This window comes from Heterodontus francisci, chromosome 10 (assembly GCF_036365525.1).
Source record: "Heterodontus francisci isolate sHetFra1 chromosome 10, sHetFra1.hap1, whole genome shotgun sequence".
NCBI lineage: Eukaryota > Metazoa > Chordata > Chondrichthyes > Heterodontiformes > Heterodontidae > Heterodontus > Heterodontus francisci.
In genome coordinates, this window is record NC_090380.1 from 45760147 (window position 1) to 45785734 (window position 25588).

Genomic DNA, 25588 nt, shown 5'->3' on the forward strand with positions numbered 1-25588 from the left:
CTCTCTACCTCCATGTGTAAATCCCCTTTCTGGTCCATATTGGCCCCACTCCTTCTTTTACCACTCTTTTACTATTTATATGCCCATAGAAAACTTTGGGATTTCTGTCAATTCTCGCTGCCAGTCTATTTTCATGCTCTCGCTTTGCTCTTTTTCTTAAATGCAATCATATAACAGCGGTGTTCCCAAGCATCTGCTGCCTTTGTCCTTCTAGGTGGTAGAAGTCACGCATTTGGAAGGTGCTGTTGAAGGAGCCTTGGTGATTTGTGGCAGTGCATCTTGTAGGTGGTATACACTGCTGCTGCTGTGTGTTGTGGTGAAGGGAGTGAATGTTGAAGGTGGTGGATGAGGTGCCGATCAAGTGGACTGCTTTGTCCTCAATGGTGTCAAGCTTCTTGAGTATTGTTGGAGCTGCACTCATGCAGGCAAGTGGAGAGTATTCCATTACACTTCTGACTTGTGCCTTGTAGATGGTAGACAGGTATTGGGGAGTCAGGAGGTGAGTTACTTTCCACAGAATTCTGAGCCTCTAACCTGTTCTTGTAGCCACAGTATTTATGTGACATGTCCAGTTCAGTTTCTGGTCAATGGTAACCCCAAGGATGTTGATAGTGGGGATTCAGCGATGGTAATGCCATTAATCATTAAGGGGAGATGGTTAGATTCTCTCTTGTTTGAGGTGGTCATTACCTGGCACTTGTGTGGCACAAATGTTACTTCCCACTTACCAGCCCAAGCCTGGATGTTGTCCAGGTCTTGCTGCATGTGGACACGGAGTGCTTCATTATCTTTGAAGTCGTGAATGGTGCTGAACATTGTGCAGTTATCAGCAAGCATCCCACTTCTGACCTTATGATTGAAGGAAGGTCATTGATGAAGCAGCTGAAGATGGTTGGGCCTAGGTCACTACCCTGAGGTACTCCTGCAGTGGTGTCCTGGAGCTCAGATGATTGACCTCCAACAACCACAACCATCTTCCTTTGCGTTCGGTACAACTCCAACCAGCGGAGAGTTTTCCCCCTGATTCCCATTGTCTCCAGTTTTGCTAGGGCTCCTTGATCCCATACTCGGTCAAATGCTGGCTTGATGTCAAAGACAGTCACTCTCACCTCACCTCTTAAATTCAGCTGTTTTGTCCAGGTTTGGACCAAGGCTGTAATGAGGTCAGGAGCTGAGTGGCCTTGGTGGAACCCAAACTGAACGTCAATGAGCAGGTTATTGCTGAGCAAGTGCTGCTTGATAGCACTGTTGACGACCCCTTCTATCACTTTGCTGATGATCGGGAGTAGACTGATAGGGCGGTAATTGGCTGGGTTGGATTTGTCCTTTTTGTGCACAGGACATACCGGGGCAATTTTCCACATTGCTAGGTAAATGCCAGTGTTGTGTCTGTACTGGAACAGCTTGGCCAGGGAGCCAGTTCTGGAGCACACGTCTTCAGTACTATTGCTGGAATGTTGTCAGCGCCCATAACCTTTGGAGTATCCAGTGCCTTCAGCCGATTCTTGATATCACGTGGAGTGAATCGAATTGGCTGAAGACTAGCATCTGTGATGCTGATGACCTCAGGAGGAGGCCGAGATGGATCATCAACCCGGCACTTCTGGCTGAAGATGGATGCAAATGCTTTAGCCTTATCTTTTGTGCTGGGCTCCCCCTTGGTTGAGGATGGGGAGTTGTGGAGCCACCTCCTCCAGTTAGTTGTTTAATTGTCCACCACCATTCATGACTGGATGTGGTAGGAGTGCAGAGCTTAGATCTGATCCATTGGTTGTGGGATTGCTTAGCTCTGTCCATCCCATGCTGCTTCTGCTGTTTGGCATGCAAGTAGTCCCATGTTGTAGCTTCACCAGACTGACACCTCATTTTTAGGTATGCCTGGTGCTACTCTTGGCATGCCCTCCTGCACTGTTCATTGAACCAGGGTTGTTCCCCTGGCTTGATGGTAATGTTAGAGTGGCGGAATATGCCGGGCCATGAGGTTACGGATTGTGGTTGAATACAATTCTGCTGCTGCTGAAGGCCCACAGCGCCTCATGGAAGCCCAGTTTTGAGTTGCTGGATCTGTTCGAAATCTATCCCATTTAGCACGGTGGTAGTGCCACACAACACGATGGTGGGTACCCTCTATATGAAGATGGAACTTTGTCTCCACAAGGATTGTGTGGTGGTCACTCATACCAATACTGTCATGGACAGATGTATCTGTGACAGGTAGATTGGTGAGGACGAGGTCAAGTAGGTTTTTCCCTCTTGGTGGTTCCCTCACCATCTGCCGCATACTTAGTCTAGCAGCTATGTCCTTTCGGACTCAGCCAGCTCAGTCAGTAACTCATTCAGGTATTCGGCCATCTTCCTTGCTCTTAGAATGAAATAAGGATTTCAATGTTTTCCAATTATATATTCTCGGATTTTAGAGCCATGTACTTGTTCAATAGATTTAAAATTGCCTTTATGGTTCAGATTGACAGAGGTAAAGTAAGGTAAAATGTCAGAATTAGTGTTTACCTACTGACTTAGTTGGAAATTTAGTATTGTTTTCACGCTTTGCTTTTGTGACAATGAACCTTTGACTTTCTAAATATGTGTTAATTTCTAATCAATATTGCCTGAAAGTAAATACCCTGACATAGAAATTGAGTCACTAGTGCCAGTTTTTAAGATACTTAACCTCATAAGTCCTCATATTGGGTAAGGATAAACCAGAGGTGTCCTTTACTCAGGCATGAAGCAGGGCATATGCTAATAAGGGACTTAACATATACTAGCAGTCCAACTTCAACATTGTGTGCCCTGAAGCAGTCAGCACCATTGCAGGCTGCAGGCAGAGAAACCAACCTACAGATTGCATCAGCAAAAAGGTAACTTACTTCCCTGTAAGCCATACTCCTGATTGTTGCCAGTCCGACAACCGTCGACCTCCCACCTGAGATCCCTGACCTCGGAGCCCAAGATCCACCAACACAGATCTCCCTTGGACCCCAACCTCTACACTCCCCGATCTGCAACATACCTGCCCTCTGGACTTGACCACAGGCTATCGATTGCTCTCCCCCAAGCCACCGATGCTCCCCCCCACCGCCGCCACCAACACCTGTGACCGCCACCCCAAGACCTTCAATCCCCGAGACCTACAATACTGTCCAAGGCCCTGATTACTCCCATGAGTACCACAATCCCCCTTCCAAGAACTACGATCCCCACGATCTCCCTTCCAAGACCTACGATCCCCACGATCTCCTTGAAACTGGGAGCTCCTGAACTTCTAGCCACCTATATTTGCCTATTACAGAAAGACAGAAACTGTTCAATAAAAAATGAGGCAAATAATGAAAATTTTCAAGATGTTTCTTAACAAAAACTGTAGAGTGAAGTATATTCTTTTAGTTTGTGATCAGTTGCAATAAGAAAGACTTTTCTATCGGATATAATATCAATCACCACTCAGTAGGTTTTCATTGTTGTTGGGAGAGAATTTTAATAAGCGGCTCTCAGATAGGTCTTAGAGGATGTAAATTGTATTAACTTAACTTCCTCTTAAATATGTTGAATGGATCTTATGGAATGCTATTGTTTAATTTACAGGTTAGACCAAATATTTTCCTTTTTTCTTAATCTCAATACTATAGTGAATCATTGATTTGGGGCAAGTGGCAATCAAAAGCCTAAAGCAGCAAATGAGAATGAGGCTTATTTTGTGCAATGGAAGGCAGAATGTATAAACTATTTGCCTTTGAACTTTTCATCTTGTGTTTTCCATGGGATAATAATGATCCTGGAAGTGAAAGGCAATCCCTTGGAATAGTTCTCGTGTATACTGTACCTGGTTATTTCAAGCTCCTCTTTATCTCTTAATTCTCCACACAGCACAGGCACACATAAAAAGAATATTGAACTATTTTATATCATTTCAAACATGTAGGGCGCATTTACAATTTCATACCTTTATGCAACTCCTCTCCCAATGTCGTATCAGGATAATTTACAATTTAATACTTGCATAGCTTCCTAAATTTAATAGTGTGTCTTAAATCATCTCACATTTATCATTATCAGTAGCAATAAATTGCATATCAACTGATTTGTCTACACAATGTGTCATCTTTCTTTATCAGTTGGCCTCCTGTTCTACTAAGCCATTTATAGTATCTAATATGTAAAATTAAAATTGTCAAATTTGAAATTACTATAGGTGAATTACATATCTCTGCTCTCTGAAATTCAAGATTTTTTAACAGTATATACTAATACTATACATGTTCTTCAATTGAATAGGTATATTACTTCCTCCGAAAGGGAAATTGGACATCCCCCTGATTTTTGCACCTGATGACATGGTGTTATATGAGGGTCTGATGGTGGTCCAAATTAAGAAGCAAAATGGAAGTAGTTGGCCTTATGAAATGGGTAAAGTGACAGATGGAGAACTGAAAAGGTAAGATGAAGGCACATCATGTGGCAATATCAAAGAGGCACAATAAGTGGCAAGTAACATTCGCGTCACGCAAGTGCCAGGCAATTATCATCTCCAACAAGAGGAATTCTAACCATCTCCCCTTGACATTCAATGGCATTGTGATCACTGAATTCCCCACTATCAACATCCTTGGGGCTACCATTGACCAGAAACTGAACTAAAGTAGCCATATAAATACCGTGGCTACAACAGCAGGTCAGAGGCTAGGAATCCTGCGGAGAGTAACTCACCTCCTGACTTCCCAAAGCCTGTCCACCATCTACAAGGCACAAGTCAGGAGTGTGATGGAATATTCTCCACTTGCCTAGATGGGTGCAGCTCCAACAATACTCAAGAAGCTCGACACCATCCAGGACAAAGCAGCCCGCTTGATTGGCACCCCATCTACAAACATTCACTCCCTCCACCACCGATGCACAGTGGCAGCAGTGTGTACCATCTACAAGATGCAATGCACCAAGGCTCCTTAGACAGCACCTTCCAAACCCGCGACCTCTAGCAGCTTGAAGGACAAGGGCATCAAATGCATGGGAACACCACCACCTGCCAGTTCCCTTCCAAGTCTCACACCATCCTGACTTTGAACTATATCACCGTTCCTTCACTATCGCTGGGTCAAAATCCTGGAACTCCCTTCATGTGGGTGAACCTACCCCACATGGACTGCAGCTGTTCAAGAAGGCAGCTCACCACCACCTTCTCAAGGGCAATTAGGGATGGGCAATAAATGCTGGCCTGGCCAGCAATGCCCACATCCCGTGATTGAATTAAAAATAAATAAACACCCGGCCCCCAGCATGGTGGTCCAGTGTTGGTCATGGCCTGCTTCCTGCTGTTTTCCAGCCTTGAGCTGCGACTCATCTTCCAGACACTTTCAATGATATAACAATGCCCTCAAACCCATTTATTATCTTTGCCAGTAATTCAGTTCTGAAAGTGCATTGAAAACTGAACTGTCAGTAACTGACAAAGATGATGGATGAGGCTTAGGGCTGACATGAGTTAGTTCGATTTCAATGGGATGATAATGAAGCAGGTTGTACAATGGGCAAGTGATCCGCTGCACAAGATTACTGCCCAGGAGGTGAACGTGAAAATTACCGCCCTCCTGACTTCATGTCATAGTTGTGCTGCCACTGTAAATAATGAGATTGAAGAGTGTGAAGATTGAAGCTTTAAGTCCCAAATGCTGCTCTATAAGTGTTGTAACAATAACAGTCATTTTTTTCTGTTTCGGTTTTGTAGATCGGAAGGGGGAGGCATTCCTGGAATTCGATGGCTGTATCCAATTTATGGTATCCCTGAAGCATTGTCCACAAACTTGCCCCCCGGTAAGCATGTAAAGGATATTTGTTTCCAGTGCCAGGTCACCAATCACATTTAAGTTGTTTAAACTGCAGCACAACAGCTCAAACTATTAAACCACAGCACTGCAGTTCAAGCTATTTACAAATACTTGGCAAGGAGAATGACAGTTAAAACTGTCTTTCATGAGAAGTACGCTTTATTGGGGAATGTACATTTCTGTGAAAAGTACAGACCTAAAAATAAATATGCACCAAGTGAACAGCCTAGCCTAGTCAGCAATGCAGAAGTACTGCCATAGTTGACTTGTAACTAATCAGATTAGTTATATACAAAAACTTTTGATGCACTTAAGCCTTACTCAGGCAACTTATGGAAGGTTATTGTGCCTATTTTCTTCTTTATGTTTTTTCTTAAACAGCTACACTATTTATAATGCTGAGTACTGTACATGCATATATGTATATAAGTCATGTTTTCTCCAAAAACTTTTACCTAATGCTGATAGCTGTTTACACTTTTTACATGTTTTCCACCAATCCTCTGCCAAAATTATGATAGGTAATCAGAGAACTACACAGAAAAGTTACCCCTGAGCTTTCTATGAACCAAAACCTGCAACCCTTACATTTGACATAAGTAGGATAGCATGTCACAGGACCAACAGTTACCCCTTAATTACAGTATGATGCACAAGAGACTAAGTTGGATGTCCACCATGTTTTCTTGTCTGCTCCAAAAAGTGTTAAATACCACACTATCCAATGGTTATTTTCAGACCTAAACTTAGTTATTTTGTTATACAGAAGCAAAATGGCACACCAAGAAACTAGTAGTATAATACCTGACTTTCACAATGCATAGATTGTTTTAAGAGCAAAAAAAATGGCATTTGAGATCCTTAGAGTGCTTTACAGTAGCTTTTGGATCAGTTTTTGACAGATGTCACATGAAAGATGACTTACATGAAATCTGCTTTAGCCACTTAGAAACATAGATAGGAGCAGGAGTAGGCCATTCAGCCCTTCGAGCCTGCTCCACTATTCAATACAATCATGGCTGATCATCCAAACTCAGTAAATTGTTCCCGCTTCCTCCCTGTATCCCTTGATCCCATTAGCCCTAAGAACTATATCTAACTCTTTCTTGAATATATTTAATGATTTGGCCTCTGCTGCTTTCCGTGGTAGAAAATTCCACAGGTTCACCACTCTCTGGGTGAAGAAATCTCTCCTCATCTCAGTCCTAAATGGCTTACCCCTTATCCTTAGACTGTGACCCCTGGTCCTGGACTCCCCCGCCATCAGGAACATCCTTCCTGCCTCTAGTCTGTCCAGTCCTGTTAGAATTTTGTAGGTTCCTATGAGATCCCCTCTCATTCTTCTAAACTCTAGCGAATATAAGCCTAATTGACCCAGTCGCTCTTCGTATGTCAGTCCTGCCATCCCAGGAATCAGTCTGGTGAACCTTCGCTGCACTCCCTCCATAGCAAGAACATCTTTCCTCAGATAAGGAGACCAAAACTGCACACGATATTCCAGATGTGGTCTCACCAAGGCTTTGTATAATCCTTACTTCTGTACTCGAATCCACTCGCTATGAAGGCCAACATACCATTTGCCTTCTTAACTGCCTGCTGCACCTGCATGCTTACTTTCAGCGACTGGTGCAAAAGGACACCCAGGTCTCGCTGCACCTCCGCCTTTCCCAATCTAGCGCCATTCAGATAATAATCTGCCTTTCTGTTTTTGCCACCAAAGTGGGTAACCTCACATTTATCCACATTATACTGCATCTGCCATGTATTTGCCGACTCACTCAACCTGTCCAAATCACACTGGAGCTTCTCTGCATCCTCCTCACAGCTCACACTCCCACCCAGCTTTGTGTCATCTGCAAACTTGGATATATTACATTTAATTCCCTCATCTATATCATTAATATATATTGTGAATAGCTGGGGTCCTAGCACCGATCCCTGCGGTACCCCACTAGTCACTGCCTGCCACTCGGAAAAAGACCCACTTATTCCTACTCTTTGTTTCCTGTCTGCCAACCAATTCTCTATCCATGTCAGTACCTTACCCCCAATCCCATGAGCTTTAATTTTGCACACTAATCTCTTATGTGGGACCTTATCGAAAGCCTTCCAAAAGTCCAAATACACCTCAAAAAATTCCAGTAGATTTGCCAAGCATGATTTCCCTTTCGTAAATCCATGTTGACTTTGTCCGATCCTGTCATTGTTTTCCAAGTGCTCTACTATTACATCTTTTATAATGGACTCTAGCATTTTCCCCACTACTGAAACCCACAGGAACCTGCCCACTTTTCTCTTACATCATAACAGAACTCAAGCACCTGTGCTGCATTGCAAACAGGATTGGTAGCTATCTCTTATGAAATCCATTCACCCCTCCCAACTCATCCATCCAGAAAAAAAGCTACAGATTTATGCTTGGTTTTATCTTAAACAATTTATTTTTGAACAAAAGATGTTTCCACTTCTGGTAGAGGCCAACACTCAGGGCCACCAATATATGATAGTCGCTAACAAATCAAATAGTGAATTAAAGAGCAGCTTAGAAACATAGAAAATAGGAGCAGGAGTAGGCAATTCGGCCCTTTGAGCCTGCTCCAGCATTTATTATGATTACGGCTGATCATCCAACTTAATAACCTGTTCCTGCTTTCTCCCCATACTCTTTGATCCCTTTAGACCCAAGAGCTGTATCTAACTCCTTCTTGAAAACATACAATGTTTTAGCCTCAACTGCTTTCTGTGGTAGCAAATTCCACAGGCTCACCACTCTCTGGGTGAAGAAAGTTCTCCTCATCCTGAAACGTCTTTACACTTCATATGGTATAGGCAGTATAAAGCAGGGAATTAAAAGAAAAAGTCTGGACTATAAATAATATTAGGTATCCTTTCTTTCACAGAAGCGCACAATGCCTGAAACACTGTTGACACTGCTGCCCATTGAAATCTCATTTTGTTCAATTCTCATCTTTGATGGTTAAACCATTTGGAACATAATGCATTCATCTGTAAACTTCCATATTTTTAACACTTGTCAGCAATTGAAACCATTCTTATATTTGATTGCCATCGCAAGATGTTTCACTTTATCCAGAACAGTAGAAACTGGACACAACCTGAATTTTCACCCCCAGGTACAAGTGAGTTGGGAGCAGGCAGAAAGGTAAAAATGTTTAAATTATCAAACTCCATCACAACCCACCTTCAACCTGTCAATTCTGGTATGCTCTCATACGAACATACGTACATACGAACATATGAATTAGGAGCAGAAGTATGCCATTCGGCCCCTCTAACCTGCTCCACCATTCAATAATATCACGGCTGATCTGATTGTGTCTTGAATTCCACACTCCCGTCTTTGATTCCCTTGCCCAACAAGAATCTATCTACCCGCATCTTAAAATTATTCAATGACTGCCACCTCCACCACCTTCTGAGGCAGAGAGTTCCAAAGTCGCAAAACCATCTGAGAAAAAAAAAATTCTCCTTATCTCTGTCCTAAAAGGGCAATACCTAATTTTAAAACAGTGCCTCCTAGTTCTAGACTCCCCTTCAAGAAGAAACATCCTTTTCTCATCCACCTTTCCAAGACCATTCAGGATCTTATATACATCAATCAAGTCTCCACTCACTCTTCTAAACTCCAGTGAAAACAATTTCAGTCTGTCCAACCTCTCCTCATTCCAGGTATCAATCTAGTAAACCTCTGCTGAAGTGCCTCCAACGTATTCACATCCTTCCTTATATAAAGAGACCAAAACTGCACACAGTATTCGAGATGTGGTCTCACCAATGCCCTGTATAACTGAAGCATAATATCCTTACTTTTATTTTCAATTCCTCTCGTAATAAAGGTTAACATTCCATTAGCCTTCTTTATTACTTTCTGTACCTGTATACTAACTTTTTGTGACTCATGCACTAGAACACCTAGATCCCTCTGCACCTCGGAGTTCTGCAGTTGTTTTCTGTTTAAGTAATACTCTGCTTTTTTATTCTTCCTGCCAAAATGAACAACTTTACATTTTCCCGCATTATACTCCATCTGCCAGATTTTTGCCTACTCACTTAACCTATCTATATCGGTCTGCAACTTCTTTATGTCCTCTTCACAACATACTTTCCTACCTAGCTTTGTGTCATCTGCAAGTTTAGCTCCCATGCCATCTCTCCCCTCATCTTGTAATTGATATAAATTGTAAAAAGTTGAGGCCCCAGCCTAGACCCCTACGGCACTCCACTCGTCACATCCTGCCAATCAGAAAAGGACCCATTTGTGCATACTCTCTGTTTTATGCCAGCTAGCCAATCTTCTATCCATAATAATATGTTACCCCTGACACCATGAGCTCCTACTTTGCACAATAACCTTTTATGTGGTACCTTGTCAAATACCTTCTGAAAATCCAAGTACTGTACGTGAAAGGACTCCCCTTTATCCACGGCACATGTTACTCCTTCAAAGAACTCCAATAAATTGGTTAAACAGGATCTCCTTTTCACAAAGCCATGCTGACTATTCCCAATTACCTTAAGTTTTTCTAAGCGCCCAGCTATAGCATCCTTAATGATCGATTCTAACACCTTCCCCAAAACACTCTTCAAGCTAACTGGCCTATAGTTACCTGTTTTATGCCTGCCCCCCACCTCTTGAATAGAGGTGTTATATTTGCTACTTTCCAGTCTCATGGAACCTTTTCAGAATCTAGCAAATTTTTAAAAATTAATACCAATGCATCTACTACCTCATTAGCCACCTCTTTTAAAACCTGAGGATGAAGCCCATCAGGACTTGGGGACTTGTCAGCCCGCAGCTCCATCAGTTTGATCAGTACGCTTCCCTGGTGATTGTAATTTCACCAAGTTCCTCTCTTCCTTCCACCTGCTGATTTACAGCTATTACCGGAATGTTTTTTGTATCCTCTATAGAGAAGACAGAAGCAAAATATTTGTTAATTTCATCTGCCATTTCCTTATTATCTACTATTAATTCCCCATTCTCACTTTCTGGAGGAACAACGCTCACTTTACTTACTCTTTTCCTTTTTAAGTACCTGTAGAAACTCTTGCTATCCATTTTTACATTTCTAGCTAGCTTCCTCTCATATTCTAATTTCTTTCTCCTGATTAACCTTTTAGTCATTCTCTGCTGTTCTTTATATTCTGACCAATCATCTGAACTGCCACTCACCTTTGTGCAATTATATGCCTGTTCCTTAAGTTTGATGCTTTCTTTAACAACTTTAGTTAACCACGGATGGGGGTCCTCCCCTTAGAATTTTTCTTTATAGTAGGAATATACCCATCTGAAATATCCCCTTCTCTATTCACTGCTTCTCTTTGATCTATTGCCTAGCCTGGTGACCCAGTTCACTTCAGCTAGCTCAGCTTTCATGGCCACATAGTTGCCCTTATTTAAGTTTAAAATACTAGTCTTAGACTCATTCTTCTCTCTTGCAAACTGGATGTAAAATTCAATCATATCGTGGTCGCTGCTATCTAGAGGTGCCTTTACTCTGAGGTTATTAATTAATCCTGTCACATTACACAATACCAAGTCTAATATAACCTGCTCTCAGGAGGCAAGTGGATCTCTAAAATATTTTAAGGAGGCTGCGAGCCTTGAATTTAACAAGTTTTTATTTTTAACACATGGATCATAGGCTTTCCAGGCCCTGTGTCTCCCGGCAAGTAAAAGAAGGTGAGAAGGGCTGTATCCATGAGGTAAAGTGCCTTTATCGCACTGCTTGTAGGCCAGAAGGAGCATGAGTGCTTTTCCAGGCCCAACAAATTTACCTTCATCCAACTGGACGCCCACGATCGGCCGGCCCCACCCATCCCACAATCAACCGACACCCTGCAATATCAGATTCAGTCCCTCCCCATGATTTCCTAATCCACCAACCCACCCCACAATGTCTGAATCTTACGCTCGCGATGTCAGATCCACCCACGATATGCTGGCCAAATCCGTCCAACTCCCCCACCTTCCCTACGATGTCTGAATCATCGCCTCCCATCACCACCACTCTCCAACCACACCCCACCCCCACCTCCGCACTGTCGGACTTATTTCACATCCCCTCCCTTGCTGCTTTCCAGCTGACAGCCAGCCAGCCTGTCAATCTGGCTGTCTGTCTGGTGGGGGAAACCTGTTGAAAATTTTTAAACAATCTCCTGCTGTTAAATTCAGCAGGATATGCAGCAAACCTATACTTCCAGGCTTCCCATCCAAAACCTCTCCTCCACAGCTCCCAGTAAATATTGGGGCCATTATTTCAGTGAACGAGTGGCCAACAATGGATCACGGTCCCTAGGACGTACATGGAAGGATATAGCATTGATTCATTCAAATGCTAATTAGGTAGATTTCTTTCAGAAGCTAATATTTTTGGTTAGTTTTTTGATTAATTTGAGACATTACTTTTGATATACATATAGTATACATTATAGTAAAGTGTAGCAGCTTGGAGGAACACATGACTTTGGACTAATGGTTATAAAGATTTCCACCACTGGCGTTTTCCTCGCCTCATGGTCTGAGTCTATTGGACACTAATTATTAGGAATTGATTGTTAGGATTAGTCAGCAACTCCATGTATCATGCCACCACCAGGATGGTAAATCATGAACTAGATGAGCTTTGTTCTTACTTCATCTACCAATTCTTATGTTTTTCCTTTGAAGGATTAATAATTTGATTAGTAGCTAGAACCTGCATCCTAGCTCATCTACCAATCAAAATTTGTTCTCACAGATAGGTTTCGTTATGGGGAGTCAACTTCCATCTTAACTCTGTTTTAAAAATTGTGGATATGTATTTGGTTTATGTAACACCACTAGAGACAGTGCTTTGGAAGCCTAGCACCCTTTTGTTGGGATGTGCTGCACCACCAGATGTTTCTGGTGCAGCCTGCATAGCATGCCATCATGAGAAGGACACTCACATGAGTACATGCACCAGAAGCAACTGGTGCTATCTTAATATTGCACAGATCTACCAGCTGTTGTCACACCCATCTACCAAATTTGAACCAAGCAAGTCCATTTAACAAATGCACACATTATTACACAAAGATCCAGTGTTCAGCTGCAAGATGGGCCCTGCTCCAGCACTATTTAAAGGGTCACTTAACACGTTTCATGTGAGCTGCTTTTGACTTCCTGTTGCTGAGGTTGAGTTTGTGCAGGTACTTTGCTGGTTTTCGGGGTTAGTTTTTGGCTGTTGGCACTTACAGTCAAGGAGGACAGAAGAATATCTAACTCAGGTATGGGAGTAAAAACAGAAAGTGCTGGAATGACTCAGCAGGTCAGCAGCATCTGTGGAGAGGTAAGCAGAGTTAACGTTTCAGGTCTGTGACCTTTCATCAGAACTGGGAAAGGTTAGAAAAGAATTAGGTTATAAGCAAATGAAGTGGTGGGGGGGTGGGGGGTGGGTGGTGAGGGGCTGGTGTGGGTGGGGAAGAGAACAAGAAGAAAGGTGTATGATAGGGCAGAGCTCAGGGGAGATTAAATAACAAAGCTGTCCTGGGACAAAGGCAAAGAGTTTGTTAATGCTTGTGGTGAAAAACACAGCAATAGTCCAGAGAGAGTGTTCATAGCAGAATAATGCGCAGTTCTATCTACATGAAAAATAGGCACATGGTTAAAAAAAAAAACATATAAAAATATTAAAAAAGGCCAATTCTTGCTCTGAAATTATTGAACTCAATGTTCAGTCCGCAAGGCTGCAGAGTGCCTAATCAAAAGAACAGGTGCTGCTCCTTGAGCTTGTGTTGATGTTCACTGGAACAGGCCAAGGACAGACATGTGGGCATGAGAACAGGGCGGGTGTTTCAGGTATGGGAGTAGTTGTTACAGTACCTCTTGGTCTGCAACATGACCAGGCCATGGAGCAGAGGATGCAGAAAGGGGAAGCTCTGTGAAGAAGGAGCAGGAGGAGGGCCTTCCACAAAGGCCCTGCCCTCCAAGATTTTCCAGAGAGCACTTTTCTACTTTCACTTGACCCAGCAGCAATGCCTGAGGCAAATCAGATTCAACAAGGAGGTGGTCACTGAGCTGTACCACCTTCTGCAACCTGATCTAGAGCCTCCCACCAGGGCGAGGACAGCCCTACCAGTGGTCATCATGGCCACTGTTGCCCTCAAATTTCAGCTCACCAGTTCCTTCCAAGCGCGATCGAGAGACATCGTCAACATTTCCCAATATGTCATCCAGCACAGAATTCGGGAGGTGTCGGAGGCCATACTAGCCAGAGAAGGGGATTTTATTGTCTACTTGCTCAGGAGGGACAAACAGGATGAGAGGGTACATGGCTTCACCAGGATAGTGGGATTTCCAATGGTGCAGGGCACTTCACGGCTCTGCAAGCTCCCCAGTCAACACGGAGAGCTACAGGAACTGCAAGGGGTTCTATTTGATAAATGTGCAGACAGTATATGAAAATGCCAAGACCTTCATCTCAGTGAATGCCAGCTATCCTGGCAGCAGCCATGATGTATTTATCCTGCGCTAATTGGCCCTACCCACTGGATTCGGACCTTCTAGAAGAGCCGGGTATTGACTGCTTGGAGACAAGGGCTACCCCCTCTACACATAGCTAATGGTTCCTTTCCATCATTCCACCAGGTGAACAGAGTGGGCCTTCAGTGAGAGCCACAAGCCACTTCAAACATCATGGAGCAGGCAACTGGCCTCCTCAAACAACAATTCCACAGCCTTGACTGCTCGGGGGGAGCACTGCAGTAAAGACCAGAGAGGATCACGTAGTTTGTGGTGAAATGCTGCATCTTCCACAATCTTGCCATTATAAGGACTCAGCCATTACCTCCAGGGATCCGGAGGATATCTCAGGAGGAGGAAGAGGAACATGAGGAAACAGACAGGAGGCATCCTGGTCCCTTGTAACTGGATGGGCTGCCAGAGGGCAGATTATGAGGCTCGGCATCCACTGAGGCAACATTCACAGCCCAATATGGACCCACCGTTCCCCACTGTTACATCCATCTCAGACGGCCCGTCACAGTGAGCCCTTGGCCACCATCCGACAATAAAAGCCACCAACAAAAACCTTTACATAACATTTCACCCTTGTACATTCTCAATGCCGTCTTGTGGGCACCCTTGTATGCCTAGCAGTGCTACCCCAGTGGCTGCAGCTTGGCTGGTGGATGGCTGTTGACTTTCACTGGGGGACACTGCAGATGGCCTTGCAGGATGCCCTTAAGCTTCCGGGCTAGCTGGCTGACTGACAGGCAACAGCAATGGCACTGGTGGAGTGGCAGGGGTGGGAGCACAAATGCTGTCATCCTGAGAGACGATGGCAGGTTCATCCTCCACAGTGCCACAGTCACTCCCATGGGGGCGGCAATCCTCAGCAATCCTGGTGATCAGTTGAAAGACAGATTGCTAGATTGCTGTGAGACCCTGCAAGTCTCTTTGATCACAGTGATCCACAGCAACGATGGCAGTAGTCTGAGTCTGCATGGCACCAAGCATAGATCTTATGACCTCAGTCTGAGCTTGCACTACAGCACTGAGATGTTGGATGGCATCTGCTTGTGCTGCAGTGGAAGCTGAGACAGTGGCCACCAGATACTTCTTCATGGTCGGCTCTGCCAGTGCAGTCATGGAGTTGGCCGCCACTTCCATGGTGGAAAGAATAGTCTGCAAGCTCTTTGCGATGCCCTCTGCAATATTGGAACTGGACTCCTCAATGCTCCTTGACTGGAGGCTCTGTGGCATCCCTGCAAGAGAACTTTTCTGTGACCTCACCCTCTGGTTAACTGGCACATGAGCCAACCTTTCTCCCCGGCCTCATAGCTCACTCATGCCCAGCCACTTACCAGGTGCTGATCCTGACTCTATACTAGCCTCTAAGCAACATGCAGTGCCAGTATCTGAGCTGGTGGTTGGGTTTGTGAGATCAACGGATGGTGCTGTTGTATGATCGCTTTTAGAGTGATGTCCCTTTAAGAACTCAGTATGCTAATGAGCTAAGTACCAGGATGCAGTCATGTGATTAGAAGCCATAGTCACACTGTACTGTAACACCCTGGGGCAAAGGTTCTGTATATAGTTTGCTCCGTATTGTATGTACTCGTTGAGCTGTTAATAAATCTTCCCGACATCTCCAAGAAACTGGAGTCTACGTACCTCATTGTGTTGCTTAAAATAACACAAAGAAACTCATGACAGATGCTTCCTCATCACTGGTATGGGTTGCTCTTCCTCTTCCTGTTAGCTGTATTGGGGCTGGCCAGGCAGCAGATCTTGGAAATCTGAAAGCATAAAAGCAGACAGGGGGAGAGAGAAGGTTTGGTAGGAAAGCAGGAGGTCCATGATACACCATCTGGAGCTTTCAATTTATGACAGATCTCAGGATGAGTAGAGAGTTAAGATGGAGCATACGGCTATAACTCAACATCATCATCGATCTTCTCAGTGGTGCAGGATGCCACAGGCGCTGTTGCTGCTGATCCCATGATGCGGAGCACCATCTCCTCCATTGGGGGAGTGGCTGTAGTCATGGCAGTCCCCCACTGGTCCTCTGTTGCTCCCTCTTGTTCTGGGTGCCCTCCTCTTGTAAGAGAGAGGTCAGAATGTCAGTGCTTCTGTAGCTCTGTGTGATGTGCCTGCCATAGCTGAATAGCTGGAGCTATGGAGACAGCGAGCCATGGGCATGAGACTGGCATCATCGGAAGGTGTGTGTGGCTGAGGTAGAGTATGTGAATGTTAGATGTGAGTCCTGAGTGCTATTGAGTGCTGCTGGGTGAGTTATGGGGGTGTGATGCATGGAGCAGTGTGAGAGTCTAGTGGATTGGTGGGAATGAAATGTGATGTGAAGAGGCATTTAATGACCTTGAGGTCATTAAACTTTTTTCTGACCTGCTGCCTGGTCCTCGAGGCCAGATTCCGGATGTTGACCTTTCTGGCTACCTGCTCCCATTCCCTTCTGAGGAAATTCCTTGAAGACTTCCTGGGACCCCAAGGAAATGTGGCCTCTCTCCTTCTATCCACTTATGTTACCAGTACCTCCAAAGCGGCATCAGTGAATCTTGGAGCCCTCGACCTGAGCTAAAACTCCATTTTTAGTGAATGTTGTTAATTCAATTGTTTTTAGACTTGAGTGTTCCAGTGCAGCTTCCCTTTACAAAGGACAGACTGCCTTTAAGATCTGGAGGCTAGCTGGAACACATGCTGGCCTCACACACTCTTAGGCCCCTCATAATGTTTGCAGCCAGCTAGCAATGTGGGCAGAAATCATGGTAATGAGGAGGCAGCATAAAATGCTGTCTCACTCCAATGGAACAGGTGTGGGCAGGCCATGAATTATGACCCCTGCGCCCAATTTAGTGTGCAGATGAACTTTTAGACCTGTATATCATAAACTACAGAAATCTTTCCCTGTTCAGCATAGTACAAAAGTTCTGCTATTTGTACAGAAATCATTTCCTTCATAAATAGTGGCTTTCTTTTTGGTGGTTGCCTGCGAGAATTAGTAATAGTGATAAGGTTACCCTTTGCTTCCTGACCCAAAGCGCTCTATTTTTGCATTGCCATATGTTCTGATATTCACCATAGTTCACTGTGGGTCCAAAATTCAACTCCTGTGCACTGGCAGTGCAGGCACTCAATTAAAGGCACTGCCCTGGGTTTCCAGTGGGTACCAAGGGAACATAAAGTTTGCACTGCTCCATGACACAAGTGTCATTAAATCTCCATAAAATATTTAAATTATAGCAGAGCCTCCTGCTGCATAAATCCAATTACTTTGCATTGCACTATAGAGTAGGCACTGGATGTGACTTACTGTTCCTCCTTAAGGTATATCTGATGAAGTTGCTCAGTACTTTTTCACTCTTTTTATTTATGTTATTTAAAGTTATAGCACTGAAACAGGCCCTTCGGCCCACCGAGTCTGTGCTGACCAACAACCACCCATTTATACTAATCCTACATTAACCCCATATTCTCAACCACATCCCCACCATTCTCCTACCACCTACCTACACTACAGGCAATTTACAATGGTCAATTTACCTATCAACCTGCAAGTCTTTGGAGATGGGAGGAAACCGGAGCACCCGGCGGAAACCCACGCAGACACAGGGAGAACTTGCAAACTCCGCACAGGCAGTACCCAGAACTGAACCCAGGTCGCTGGAGCTGTGAGGCTGTGGTACTAACCACTGCGCCACTGTGCCGCCAATTTGTGTTCTTTTGTTACATTTATTTTGCAGTATTATTTTTCTATTTGTTTTATTTACTGTTTTATTTTTCTGTTATCTCTTGTTCCCAACTACCAGTCAGCGAGATATAATTTTAAAATGTCTAAAGTGGAGGCCAAGGCGGAATGCATCCCTGAGCAGTTTTTGCCCCTGACTGCCCCAAAAATTGATAGAGTTGGGGGTGGGACCGAGCCACTGCGAGAACTTTTGTACTGCTACATGATCTGGGTAAGGGAAGTGTAGGAAAAGCAGCAACAAACTAGCTTTAAGAGGCCCTACAGAGCAAATCCTCCGATGAATGCGGGGTCTTCTGATTTGGTCAGTGGTCAGGGACAGAAGGATATGACTGCAAGTAAGGCAGTTAGGGGATCAAGAAGAAAGAAGTGGAGGATCCTCAGCCCCTGCAATTGTCCAACAGGTTTGAGGTTGTATGGATGAGAGCAAGGGCTGCAGGTGGATGAGCAAACTGACCATGGCACTGCAGTACAGAGTGGGGAGTAAATAGGTATGTAGTGGTAATAGGGGACAGTATAGTCAGGGGGATAGACACCATTCTTTGCAGCCAAGAGCAAGGGTCCAGAAGGCTGTGTTGTCTGTCCGGTGCCATGGGACATCTGCTCAGGGCTGGAGAAGAACTTGCAGTGGGAGGAGGAGGATCCAGTTGTCGTGGTCCACGTGGGTACCAATGACAAAAATAGGACTAGGAAAGAAGTTCTGCATAGAGAGTATGAGCAGCTGGGGGCTAAATTAAAAAGCAGAACCTCTGGATTATTAGCTGAGTCACAAGCAAATTGGAGGAGGGTAAATAAGATTAGAGAGTTAAATGTGTGGCTCAAAGATTGGTGTGGGACAAATGGATTTTGATTCATGGGGCACAAGCACCAGTACTGGGGAAAGTGGGAGCTGTACCATTGGGACAGTCTTCACCTGAACCATGCTGGGACCAGTGTTCTGGCGAGTCGAATAACTAGGGCGGTAGAGAGGGCTTTAAACTAAATAGTGGGCCAAAGGATTAAGTGAGCGAAGATATGATAAAGAGAGAAGGCAAGGCAAAAGAGCAAGATAGCAATAAGGGAAGTAATAATCAGAGTGTGGCAGGAAGGGACAGAACGTACAAAATTAAGAGTGTGCAAGCAGCTAAGGCTAGTGGTTGTGTAAATAATACAAAGACAGAACTAAAGGCTCTGTTTTTAAATGCACGTAGCAAATGAATTGATAGCTCAAATATATATAAGTATGTATGATCTGATAGCCATTACAGAGACATGGCTGCAAGCTGACAAAGGCTGGGACCTGAATATTCAAGGGTACATGACATTTTGGAAGGATAGGAAATTAGGAAAAGGTGGAGGGGTAGCTCTGTTGATTAAGGGTGACATAAGAACAATAGAGAGAGGTGATCTTAGTTCTAAAAATCAAGATGTAGAATCAGATGGGTAGAGATAAGAAATAGTAATTGTAGGAAGTCATTTGTGTGATCTTTTATAGGCCTCCTAACAGTAAAAACACTGTAGGATAGGGTGTGCAGGAAGAAATAATGGGTGCTTGTGAGAAAGGTATATTGATAAACATGGGGTAAAATCCAATAGCGTAGCATGAAGCATGGATGGCTGCTTCCTGTGTGGCCAGTGTGGCATTCTGCAAGAATATGGGTGCATGCAGGTGCAGATGCAGGTGCATCCCCTGTGTGCACTGTGTGCACTGGAAGACACTGATTTGGTGCTATCCTGATGTCACACAGGCCAAAAGGCTGATGTGAAGCTAGGATCCCAAATTTGGACAACGAGTGTGCAAGTAGCGGCTGTGTTTAGTCATGAAAAACTAAGTGAAAAGCTGCACAATGGGCCTTGCAGTAGCGCTATTTAAAAGGCAAGGTGCCCTGATTGCAAGTAAGGTAAATTTTTTGGAAATTTTTCTACTGTAAATTGCCTGAAAGTACTCAGCAGTGTTTTCAGAGGTGTTTTGGTGAGTTCCTGCATTTGCCAGAGAGTGTTGCATCATCCTCATAGAGATGGCAGATGAGTAGATGAACTGTGGACACAAAGGTGGCAACTGATATGGGGATATCAGTGACAACCTCTGGGTCTGCAACATGACAGGGAGCTGCAGCAGAGGCAGTGGAGTGGGGACACTCTGTGCCATCCCCTCTGCCACGTTGGAGCCAGACTCCTCCATGCTCCTTCACAGTGGCATGAGGCTGTCTGGCAGGCCAGCCAATATACCCAGCATCTTGATGTGCATGCCTATTCAGCATTCCTGTATGCTGCCCCATCAAGGTCCTCATCGGAGACCTTTGCAGCAGAACTCATCTGCCACCATGTCCTCTGTTGAGCCAGCAAACAAACCACTCTTCACCTGGCCTGGTTGCTGCCCACTCATGCCCAGATGACTCATGACGTGCTGATCCCAGCTTTGTACTTGTCTCCAAGTTAAGTGCCATGCCAGTGTCTGAGCTAGTGACTGAGAGTATCAAATCAAGTAATGGGGCTTCTTCATCAGTGTGTGGCGATGCTCTCTCTGCTCCTCCTGGGGCTCCTGTAGCCAGCAGGTGGCAATTCTTCAGTGGCTGAAAGCAGGAAATCTAAAGGGGAAAGTTGGTCTGAGGGAAAGGGAGTGGGGTGGAAAGCAAGTGGTCCGTAGCTTGCTCAACATGCCACATAGCAGGGTGAGGGCAGGAACATGCTACTATCCTCAATGTTCTCATCAACATTGGGTGTTATGGGTCCTGTCGCTGTTGGCACCATGATGCAAAGAATTTCTTTCTCCATGGGGGTCAGAAATTTCAGGTGCCTTGTCCCCCTGCCAGTTCTGCTCTTCCCCCTTCTATTGTTTACACATTGTCCTGCAAGAGATAGGGCAGAATGTCAGTGGTTGTTTAGTACTATGTTTGGGCGATGTGCCTGCCATAGCTGAATAACTGGAGGTATGTGGAGGCAGTGAGAGGTGGGTGTGAGGCTGGCAGCATTGGTAGATATGTGAGGGTGAGGTGGAGTTTCTGGATGTTAGGTGTGAGTACTAAGTGCCAGGGAGTGCTGCTGGGTGAGTGCTGGGTGCATTGAACAGACTGATGTTGTGGATAGGAGATATGTTGTGATGTTGCATTCACTGATGTTGACATAGAAACAGGAGTAGCCCCTTAAGTCTGTTTCACCATTCAATGTGATCATGGCTGACTCCATATACCCGCCCTTACTCCATATCCCTTAATACCTTTCTCCAACAAAAATCTATCAATCTTAGTTTTAAAATTGTTACGACCGACTACTCCAGTCAAAGCTTACAATCAAAATATACGATTCTGATTGTGGTGGGAGAAATGCACTGATAATTAAATCCCGTCCCTCCACAGATCGCCTAACGTATCATTTTAAACTTTCCAAATTAAAGAAAGACCAGCCAAATTGTACTATATATTAACCCCCAAATGAGGCTAACCAAACCAGGTGCCTTTAAATCAACAAATTAACTGTTTAATTAGAAAAACTAAGTTCTTAAACCCTACTAAAACATAAACAACATTTAAAATAGAAAAAATTATAGTCCATGCAAATTTGCAGTCCACTGTTACTTGAAGTCCTCACAGCCATCCGATGGGGGAAAAAAGGTTCTTCTACAGTCGAACAGTCCGTAGTCTAATTCCAGCAGTAAGTGATGCTTTCCTTCTCCAGCAAATTTCAACAATTAACGACTTGCAAACACTTTTTAAATTAATCAATCTGGCTTTAGAGTTTTGAGGGATAAAAGATTGTCACAGTCTAACTTCTCTTCCTCCAGTTTAAATTACCATAGATCTCAGTTTTGGCTTGACTTTTTGTAGAATTTTGAGAGATAATAATTAAACAGGTAAAATTCACTTCCTTCAGTTTAAATGCCTGAGAACTCTTTTTTTCAGGTGCTAACACCAGCTGCCTGTCTATGTTAGAACAGACTGTCTTCAACTAAAAGCCAGTTCAAAATTGAATTGTAACAAATGTAACAAATGTGATGCTCAATCCAAGTGGGTGTATCCATGATAATGAGAATGCACCCTTAGAATCGCAGTCTCCGAATGGTTGTATCCAAGGAAATGAAAATACACCTTCTCAGTAACTCTGGAGGCCTGCTGGTCCTTAAAGCGGTACTGATCCTTTGCAAGCCAAAAAGGCGAACCGCATGTTCCCCAGAGAAAAAAAACTGCAGGACCATGACAAAATTAACAATTAATACAGTATCAATTGCTGTTTGCTGAAGACAGTTCCAAACTTCTACCACCCTTGCGTGAAGAAGTGTTTCCTAATTTCACTCCTGAAATATCTGTCTCTAAGTTTTGGCTATGTACCTTAGTCCTAGAGACTCCGGAAATAGTTTCTGTCAACCTACTCCATCTGTTCACCTTAATATCTTGAAGACTTTGATCAAATCATCCCTTAACCTTCTAAATTACAGGTAATACAACCCTAGTTTGTTTAATTTCTCCTCGTAGCTTAACCCACGGAGTCCAGGAATCATTCCAGTAAATCTACAGTGCACTCCCTCAAAGGCTAATATATCCTTCCTTAGGTGGGGTGTCCAAAACTGCTTGCAGGACTCCAAATGTGGTTTAACCAGTACTTTGTATAGCTGAAGTATGACTTCAAGCCCCTTGCATTCTATTCAAATGACTTAGACGAAGAGACTGAGAGTAATGTACCTAAGTTTGCTGATAATACAAAGCTATGTGGGAAGGTAAGCTGTAAGGAGGACATAAAGAGGCGGCAAAGAGATATGGACAGGTTAAATGAATGGGCAACAAGGTGGCAGATGGAGTATAATGTGGGGAAGTATGAGATTATCCACTTTGGTAGTAAGAACAAAAAAAAAAATTATTTAAAAGGCATGAAACTTCTAAATGTTGATATTCGGAGAGACTTATACAAGGCACACAGAAAGTTAGCATGAATGTACAGCAAGCATTTAGGAAGGCAAATGGCATGTTGGCCTTTATTGCAAGGAATTGGAGTCCAAGAATAAAGAAGTCTTTCGAACAATTGAATAGGGTTGGTGAGATCACACATGGAGTCTGACTGCCTTCTGAGGGTGGTCCTTGAGGGTATACTGCCCCCTCCCCCCCCCCCCACTTGCAGGATCACGGTGTTTCTCTACCTGCCCACCTATACCACTAATGCCTCCAGGGCCACATCCATCAAAATGGATCCCACTGTTTGCCCCAGTGTTCATTTTGCAACAATTTACATTGCAACAATCTTTTTGCACAATTTTCCTTTAAGATTTCTTTTGGGCCTCCTTATCTCGAGAGACAATGGATACGCACCTGGAGGTGGTCAGTGGTTTGTGAAGCAGCGCCTGGAGTGGCTATAAAGGCCAATTCTAGAGTGACAGGCTCTTCCACAGGTGCAGCAGAGAGATTTGTTTGTCGGGGCTGTTGCACAGTTGGCTCTCCCCTTGCACCTCTGTCTTTTTTCCTGCCAAGTACTAAGTCTCTTCGACTCGCCACAATTTAGCCCTGTCTTTATGGCTGCCCGCCAGCTCTGGCGAACGCTGGCAACTGACTCCCACGACTTGTGATCAATGTCACAGGATTTCATGTCGCGTTTGCAGACATCTTTAAAGCGGAGACATGGACGGCCGGTGGGTCTGATACCAGTGGCGAGCTCGCTGTCTAATGTGTCTTTGGGGATCCTGCCATCTTCCATCCGGCTCACATGGCCAAGCCATCTCAAGCGCCGCTGACTCAGTATTGTGTACAAGCTGGGGATGTTGGCTGCCTCGAGGACGTCTGTGTTGGAGATATAGTCCTGCCACCTGATGCCAAGTATTCTCCGAAGGCAGCGAAGATGGAATGAATTGAGACGTCGCTCTTGGCTGGCATATGTTGTCCAGGCCTCGCTGCCGTAGAGCAAGGTACTGAGGACACAGGCCTGATACACTCGGACTTTTGTGTTCCGTGTCAGTGCGCCATTTTCCCACACTCTCTTGGCCAGTCTGGACATAGCAGTGGAAGCCTTACCCATGCGCTTGTTGATTTCTGCATCTAGAGACAGGTTACTGGTGATAGTTGAGCCTAGGTAGGTGAACTCTTGAACCACTTCCAGAGCGTGGTCGCCAATATTGATGGATGGAGCATTTCTGACGTCCTGCCCCATGATGTTCGTTTTCTTGAGGCTGATGGTTAGGCCAAATTCATTGCAGGCAGCCGCAAACCTGTCGATGAGACTCTGCAGGCACTCTTCAGTGGAGTACAGTTCTAGGTAGTGCTCAACCCAGCGGTCCATTTGTTTGTGTTGGTCAGTGATTATGTCCCCTGATTTAGATTTGAAAGGGGTGATCTTCTTGATGGTTGGCCCAAGAGCTCTCTTCATGCCATCATACATTCCTCTGATGTTTCCGGTGTCTGAGGCCAGCTGAATATGACTGCATAGGTGTTGCCAGTAGTCATTTGCGCAGCGCCTGGCTGTTCTTTGTGCAGTGCTTCTGGCTGCTTTAAGTGCTGCGGATGTTAATTCGCTGGGGGCTTTCTTGTAGTTCAACAGTGCAATGCGCTTAGCGGCTATGACAGGTTCCAGCTCTTCATTATGAGATTGAAACCAGTCTGCATTTCTCTTCGCACTTTTGCCATAGGTGGTCAAAGCTGACTCATAGATGGCGTCTCTGATGTGGGCCCACTTGGTCTCAGCATCCCCTGTGGGAGTGTTTTGAAGGGCTGTTACAAGTGAATTTAGAAATTTTTGTAACAGCTGTGGGTGAGAAATTCTGCTAGTGTTGATGCGCGGGTGGCCCTTCTGCTTGGAATGATGCAACTTCTTTGGTCTGAGTCTAACCTTGCTGCACACCAGGGAGTGGTCGGTGTCGCAGTCCGCACTGTGGAAGCTGCGTGTGATTTGAACACTGTTTAAGGCGGCTCACCTTGTGACAATGTGGTCTAGCTGGTGCCAACGACGCGATCTTGGGTGCCTCCATGAAACCTGGTGACAGGGTTTAGTGTGAAAGAACGAGTTGGTGATGCAGAGGTTATGATAGGTACACAACTCAAGCAGTCTCTGCCCGTTCTCATTCATCCTTCCAATGCCATAGCGCCCAAGGCAGGAGGGCCATGAGTCATGGTCGGCCCCAACCCTGGCATTAAAGTCCCCCAGCAGGAATAGGTGTTGGGTGTTGGGGATGCTGCTAATGATGTTATGGAGTTGCTCGTAGAACTGGTCTTTAGCTTCATGTGGGGAGCAGAGTGTTGGAGCATAGATGCTGAGTAGGTGTACTGGACCAGAGGTGGTGAGCAGTCGGATAGACAGTATGTGTTCCGAGCCATTTGAGGGAGGCTCTATCATGCTGAGCAAGGAGTTTCTGATGGCAAAGCCCACTCCATGCTGTCTTGGTTCTTCAGGATCCCTGCCCTGCCAGAAGAAGGTGTAGTCTTGCTCTGCTAGAGATCCACTCGCGGGGAGGCGTGTCTCCTGAAGTGCTGCAACGTCTACATTGAGTCTACTGAGCTCTTTGTTAATGATGGCGGTCTTCCGAGAATCGTTGATTTGTGTAAGGTCTTCCGACAGGCCAGGACA

General features: G+C 44.7%; 1 protein-coding gene across 2 annotated transcripts in view; it reads left to right on the forward strand.

Moving 5' to 3' along the window:
- The window catches only part of LOC137374438 (cilia- and flagella-associated protein 47-like), a 777638-nt gene that overhangs the window by 679432 nt on the left and 72618 nt on the right, over positions 1–25588 (forward strand). For both annotated transcript variants that reach the window (XM_068040550.1, XM_068040551.1), the window contains 2 exons: positions 4276–4435; positions 5723–5808. In XM_068040550.1, the coding sequence (XP_067896651.1) occupies positions 4276–4435; positions 5723–5808 (246 nt within the window). The remainder of the gene's footprint in view (positions 1–4275; positions 4436–5722; positions 5809–25588) is intronic.